This window comes from Camellia sinensis, chromosome 14 (assembly GCF_055761805.1).
Source record: "Camellia sinensis isolate YWXY chromosome 14, ASM5576180v1, whole genome shotgun sequence".
Taxonomy (NCBI): Eukaryota; Viridiplantae; Streptophyta; class Magnoliopsida; order Ericales; family Theaceae; genus Camellia; species Camellia sinensis.
The window spans coordinates 34,561,663-34,568,292 of NC_138974.1; the positions used below are offsets into that span (position 1 = coordinate 34,561,663).

General features: G+C 47.0%; 1 protein-coding gene across 1 annotated transcript; it reads left to right on the top strand.

Annotated features, from left to right (window-relative positions):
- The first annotated feature begins 1,458 nt into the window (after positions 1-1,458).
- Positions 1,459-1,911, top strand: LOC145806899 (uncharacterized). Its single transcript, XM_082904750.1, has one exon. The coding sequence runs from the start codon at positions 1,459-1,461 to the stop codon at positions 1,909-1,911; it is 453 nt and encodes a 150-aa protein (XP_082760876.1).
- Positions 1,912-6,630: the final 4,719 nt, after the last annotated feature.

Here is a 6,630-nt window from a genome sequence, read left to right on the forward strand (position 1 = left end):
CCAAGTGCTCAATCGGTGACGTCTGAGTCTTAAGGTCGGTCAAAAATGGGGTGTCTACACCTGCCCTTTTCATCACCAGAAACTATGGAGTTGGTGACTCCAACTTGCTGGTGGAGAAGCCTTGCGCGCGAGACAACAGTTACCGTTCCTCACGTCCGTCGACGACGTCGAGATACTCCTACTCCACCCATTCGGAGGACTTGAGGGATGTCTTGGAAGAACGGGCACGCTGGCGGGAGGCACAACAGGTGCCGACATTACAGCGACTATCCCACGGAGGTCGTGCAAGTGAAGAAGTTGTAATGCCGTCGCCACGCCCAGCTGTACACGTCTCTTTAGACAGAGACTTGACGAGGTTAAGCGCTACCTCTTTCTCCCTCAAGATAGAAACCACACCACTCCCTATGGGCTTCCACCAGCCCAAATTTATGCTTTACGATGGAAAGACTGATCCATACATGCACGTGAGCCACTTCTGGCAAGTCATGGCTGGCTATAGGCGTAACGACGCACTTATGTGCCTTATTTTCCCATCAAGTTTAGGTGAGTTGGGCCTAAAATGGTTCGAGCGGCTATCGGAGCAAAGTATCAAGATGTGGCAACAGTTGGCAGAGGTGTTCGTGACTCGATTCAAAACCAACACCAAAATCCCCAATGAGGTTGACCACCTTCACAGTATTAAAATGGAACTAGGTGACTCGCTTTAGGCGTACAACGCCAGGTACTGGGAAACCTTCAACGAGATTCTTGATTGCCCGACTAACCTTGCAATCACCCAGTACAAGTGCGATTTTCCAGTCGGACATAGACTGTGGGATTCGCTCACCATGAACCAACCGACAACCATGGAACTGTTAATCCAATGCATCAACGAGCATATTCGAGTAGGGAATGATGTTGTTACGGCCACCACGAAGGTGAATCCTGTGGCAACAGACAAAAGGGAGGTCGAAAAAGTTCACGCGGTCGAATATGAGGCAAATCGTTTGAATAATCGCAGTGCTAACCGCAATGACCGGGGTAAGGGTCGTCGTAACGACCGAACTGACTACCCCCATGATGCCGGGAAAGATGCAAAGAGAAAGTTGAATGTCCATACAGGCATCACCACAGTTTTCAAAATTCCTATCTACCACATACTTAGCGAGATCTGGGACGAGGCATATGTCTGGTGGCCAGCTAAGTTAAGTGATGCGCAACAAGGCTTCAAGCCGAGGTATCGCTGCACCTTCCATGACGAGCGTGGGCACCGCACGGAGGATTATCCTTATGAAACAACACTTGGAGGAGTTGGTGGCGATCGGACACCTGGATCGCTACATCGACGGAGGCGTCAAGGCCGCGCCCCACGCTCTAGCTGAGCCAAATGGCTTGGCCATGTTAGAAGCACCCCTCAAAGGGGTAATTAATGTGATCCACGGGATCGTCGAGCCAGCGCGGGTATGCGAGCTCCGGGGAATGATCAAAAAGGCGGAGCATATGAGACTCCAACCCGCCATCAAGAAGGGCAGAACCGAAGTAAAAGACATATATAGTTTTTTAAGCCGAGATCTCGATCGTATTCAGACACCACATAAAGACGCACTGGTGGTCACGCTCCGCATGAAGGATTTTGACATTAGGCGCATTTTGATCGACCAAGGCAGCTCGGTTGAGATAATGTATTATGACGCCTTCAAACAGCTCAAGTTGAATGATAAAGACTTGGCCGCAGTGACCTCACCATTGGTCAGCTTCAACTCGCAGCCGGAGTGGCCAGTAGAAAAGATCATCCTATCGATCAAAGCAGGGTCAATCGTCAAGCAAGTGGAATTCTGGGTGTTGAAGATACCCTCAACCTATAACTTGATCCTAGACAGGGGATGGCTTTATGCCATGCAGGCCTGGTATCAACTTACTACCAGGTCATGAAGTTTCCCTCAACTACCGGGGTGATAGAAGAAGTTTGGGGCGATCAAGTCATGGCCAAGTAGTGTTTCATGTCTGTGAACAGAAGTTGCGCCACCAAAGGCTTCGTACAAATGATTGAAGGTCTAGAAGATCAGAGTGTCCTTGACGACGTGGGCACTAAGCCTGAGGAGAAAGCTATTGAAGACTTGGTGGAAGTGAGGATCAACGAGAGTGATCCTGAGAAGTTCTTTCTATTAGGATCTATCCTGACCGCCCAAGAATGGTTGGACATGGTGAATTTTTTGATCGCAAACATCGAAGTGTTTGCATGGACACCTTATAATATGCCTGGCGTCAATCTGAACTTCATTTGTCACCAACTGAACGTCTTTCTGAATGCCTAGCCTGTAATTCAGAGGACACGGAGATCAGCGCTTCATCATGCCGAGGTAGTGCTGGAAGAGGTAACAAAACTTACTTGAGGTGAGGGCTATCTAGGAGGTACACTACCCTCGGTGGTTTCCAACACGATCGTAGTACCAAAGAAGAATGAAAAATGACTAGTTTGTGTCAACTATAAGACGCTCAACCGAGCTTGCCCCAAATATAGTTTTTCTTTGCCAAGAATCGACCAACTGGTGGACCTTACGGCCGGGCATAACCGACTCAGTTTCCTAGACGCTTACCGCGGCTACCATGAGATTGCCATGCATGAGCTCAACCAAAAAATCACTTATTTCACAACCCCAAGAGGATTTTTGTGTTACAGAGTTATGCCCTTCAGGTTAAAGAATCCCGGAGCAACTTTTCAGAGGATGGTCACGAAGATGTTCGCTTCTTTGCTCGGCCGAACGATGGAAGCCTATATCGACAATATGGTCATGAAGAGCAAATGTGAGACCAACCATTTAGCCGACTTGGCAAAGATGTTCGCTATTCTCAAGCAACACAAGTTGCGCCTAAACGCATCTAAGTGCGCCTTCGGCGTGGGGTCGGGGAAGTTATTAGGCTTTTTGGTCACTAACCATGGGATTAAGGCAGATCCCTCTCAAATCAAAGCCATACAAGAACTGAAGCAGTCGAACTCAGCAAATGACGTGCAACACCTTGTTGGGATGGCAGCCGTGCATAATCAATTTATAAGTCGGCCATCAGATCGTTGTCGCCCTTTCTTCTGAGCCTTAAAGTCAAAGTTTTCGTGGGACGAAGAATGTGATAAGGCATTGGCCGAACTCAAGACATACCTGTCCTCCGCTCCACTTCGTGTCACACCAAGGCAGGGTGAAGAGCTTTACCTTTATCTGGCATTTTCGCAACATGCGGTCAGCACTGTACTGGTAAGGGTAGAACGCATCCAACACCTGCCCATCTTTTATGTGAGCAAAACCTTGCTCCCAACGGAATCGAGATACCTGCCGCTTGAGAAACTCGCCTTAGCACTAATGATGGCCTCAAGGAAGTTGGCACAATATTTTCATGCTCACACAATTGTGGTGCTAACCAAGTTCCCTTTGAAAGCCTTGTTTGAGCGTGCAGACTTCTCCGGTCGAATTCTGAAGTGGGCTGTCGAGTTGGGACAATTTGCCATCAAGTTTCGACCTAGAACCGCCATCAAGGCCCAGGCATTGGCCAACTTCGTCACTGAAGACTCACCTGGTTTGCCCGTTGGATCTCACAGACACAACTGGGCTACAGGGGGTAGACATCATGGAAATTACATGGCCAACTCCCACCCAGGTCCATGTCAACCTTTCTCACCAACCAAATACGGAAGGCGACGCGGAAATTACGCGCCCGTGCAGAGACCTGCCACTTGAAAAACAACCACCTCTTGGCGATGCATTGATGGATTTGGAAATAATGGGACAACCTATTGGATCCAACATCGCATCGTTAGGGTGGAATAAAGGCATACAAGTTGCAACCATCACCAGCGCGCTTGACGCGGAATAGCCGAGCAACCGAGCAACTCAGAACACTCAAACCTTCAAAACTCCTAAAACCCCGCAGAATGTTGGAAGCTTTTTGTCGGCGAAATGTGGAAACTTTTTGTCGATGGCGCTTCAAACAGATACGGAGCCGGGCTAGGCATAGTCTTGATCTCACCAGATGGACTGACCATTGAACATTCCATCACGTTTGGGTTTTCAACATCAAATAATTAGGTTGAGTACGAAGCGCTGGTAGCTGGGCTGAAAAGCGTGCTCCAATTGCAAGTATCCGAGCTAATAGTCTACAGTGACTCCCAACTCGTTGTAAACTAAGTGTCTGGAGAATATGAAGCCAAAGATGACAGAATGGCCAAATACCAAACTCCAATGAGAGAGGAGATCAAACAATTCTAAGCCATAAGAATTGAACAGATTTGTTGGGAAGGTAATAGCCGGGCAGATGAATTGGTCGGTCTGGCCTCCATGTCTAACAAATCAATCCCTAATCCGCTCCTGATTGAATTCCTCCCGAAACCCGGAATAGAAGATACATAGAAGGCAGAAGTTCTCTACGTCGAGCTACATTCCTCTTGGATGGACCCTGTCATCCTTTTTCTGAAAGAAAGAGTCTTGCCTACCGACAAGAAAGAGGCAAACAAGGTCCGGGCGAAGTCTGAGCGGTTTTGGCTCTCTCTATCCAGGGTTTTATATAAAAAGTCCTTCACTAGCCCCTACCTCACGTGTGTTCATCCGAGCAAGGTCGATGCCTTTTTGTTCGAAATCCATGAGGAGATGTGCGGTAGTCACATTGGGGGAAGATCTCCAGCCTACTGCACAATCTCACAAGGATATTGATGGCCGTGTATGCAAGCCGATGCACAAAAGTATGTGAGAAAATGCGAGAAGTGCCAAACGTTCGCCCATCAAATTTATCAGCCGGCCAGAGAACTCCTCCCTCTTATAAGCCCTTGGTCGTTCGTTATGTGGGGACTTGACATAGTAGGATCACTTCTAACTATGCCAGGCAACCACAAGTTCTTTATAGCGGCGACGGACTACTTCACCAAATGGGTAGAAGTCGAGCCCCTAGCGACGATCAAAGAAAAGGATGTGAAGAAGTTTGTCTGGCAAAATGTAATAACACAGTTTGGTGTTTCCAAGGCTTTTATCTCCGATAATGGCACCCAATTTGATGGAAGGTTGTTTAGAGGATTTTGTGAGGAGCTGAAGATAGAGTTCTACAACTCAACACCGGCCTATCCTCAGTCGAATGGCCAAGCTGAAGCGTCGAACAAGACCATTCTAGATGGGTTGAAGAAAAGGCCAGAGAAAGCTAAAGGCAAGTGAACCGAGGAAATTTGAAATGTCCTCTGGGCCTACCGAACAACGCCGAGACGCTCAACTGGGAGACGCCTTTAGCTTTGGCATGTGGTATGGAGGCGGTCATCCCCTTGGAGATCGGTATGCCCACCATCTGTAATGAAAATTTTGAGCCAGATCTGAATGCCAAAGCCATCGCTCTTGAATTAGACCTTGCTGAAGAACGCAGAGAAAGGGCACTGGTCCACGTCGTGGCGTACCAACAAGAACTGTCTAAGAAGTATAACAAGACAGTTCACCCTAGACAATTCAAGGTCAGAGACTGGGTTTTGTGGAAGGTGATGGGCAACACTTTAGTACTAGGCAAAGGAAAGTTAGGGGCAAATTGGGAAGGACAATACAAGATAATCGGTTTGGCGGGCAAAGGGGCATACCGTTTGAATGATTTAGGCGGCCAAGCCATACCTCGGCCATGGAACACAGCCAATTTAAAACTGTACTATTTTTAACCTTCAATGTAATTTTTGTGGAGGACAAGCATTCCCTTTCATTTACCGATGTAATTTTTTTGATCACTATGGTAATCTGTTTATGTTAGAAATGAATTATTGTACTAAGAAATTTTTTCATGTTTGATGGTTTGAACTGAATGAGGGGCAACTGTCGTTTAGTTGAGGTGTTTTGCCAGGCCCAAGGAGTTGATGACTTGTTCAACTCTAAGATTTTAGTCGAGGTGTTTTGCCTAGCTTAAGGAGTTGATGATTTGTTCAATTCCAAGTTTTTTGCCAAGGTGTTTTGCCCGGCCTAAGGAGTTGATGACTTGTTCAACCCCAAGTTTTTAGCCGAGGTGTTTTGGCCAGCCTAAGGAGTTGATGACTTGTTCAACTCCAAGCTTTTAGCCGAGGTGTTTTGCCTGGCCTAAGGAGTTGATAACTTGTTCAACTCCAAGCTTTTAGCTGAGGTGTTTTGCCCGGCCTAAGGAGTTGATGACTTGCTCAATTCCAAGTTTTTAGCCGAGGTGTTTTACTCGGCCTGAGGAGTAGATGACTTGTTCAACTCCAAGTTATTAGCCGAGGTGTTTTTCCCAACTAAAAGAACTGATGTTTTGTTCAACTTTTGACTTATGGTAAAGATGCTTTGCCTGGTTAAATGAATGGATGTTTTGTTTAAACATATTGCGCGCTTGTAATGAAGAATCAAAATGTAATTCCAAACAACATAAGTTGTGAATATTTTCACTGATTGAGAATCTAAGTACAGAAGGAGGGGCTGATAACCCAGTTACAAAAAGTTCAAAAACTAAATGGAAAAAACAATGTTAGGCTAATAGGGAGAGATCAGTAAATTCGTCCCCGGCTCCTTCCATGGCAGTTTCCAGATCGACCACAGCAGTCCTTTCCTTGTCGTTGGCCTTCTTGTGGCCACCTCCTCCTTCGGCTTCCTCCTCGACGTCTTCTCCAGCTTCTTCCTCAGCCTCCTTTTTCAATGA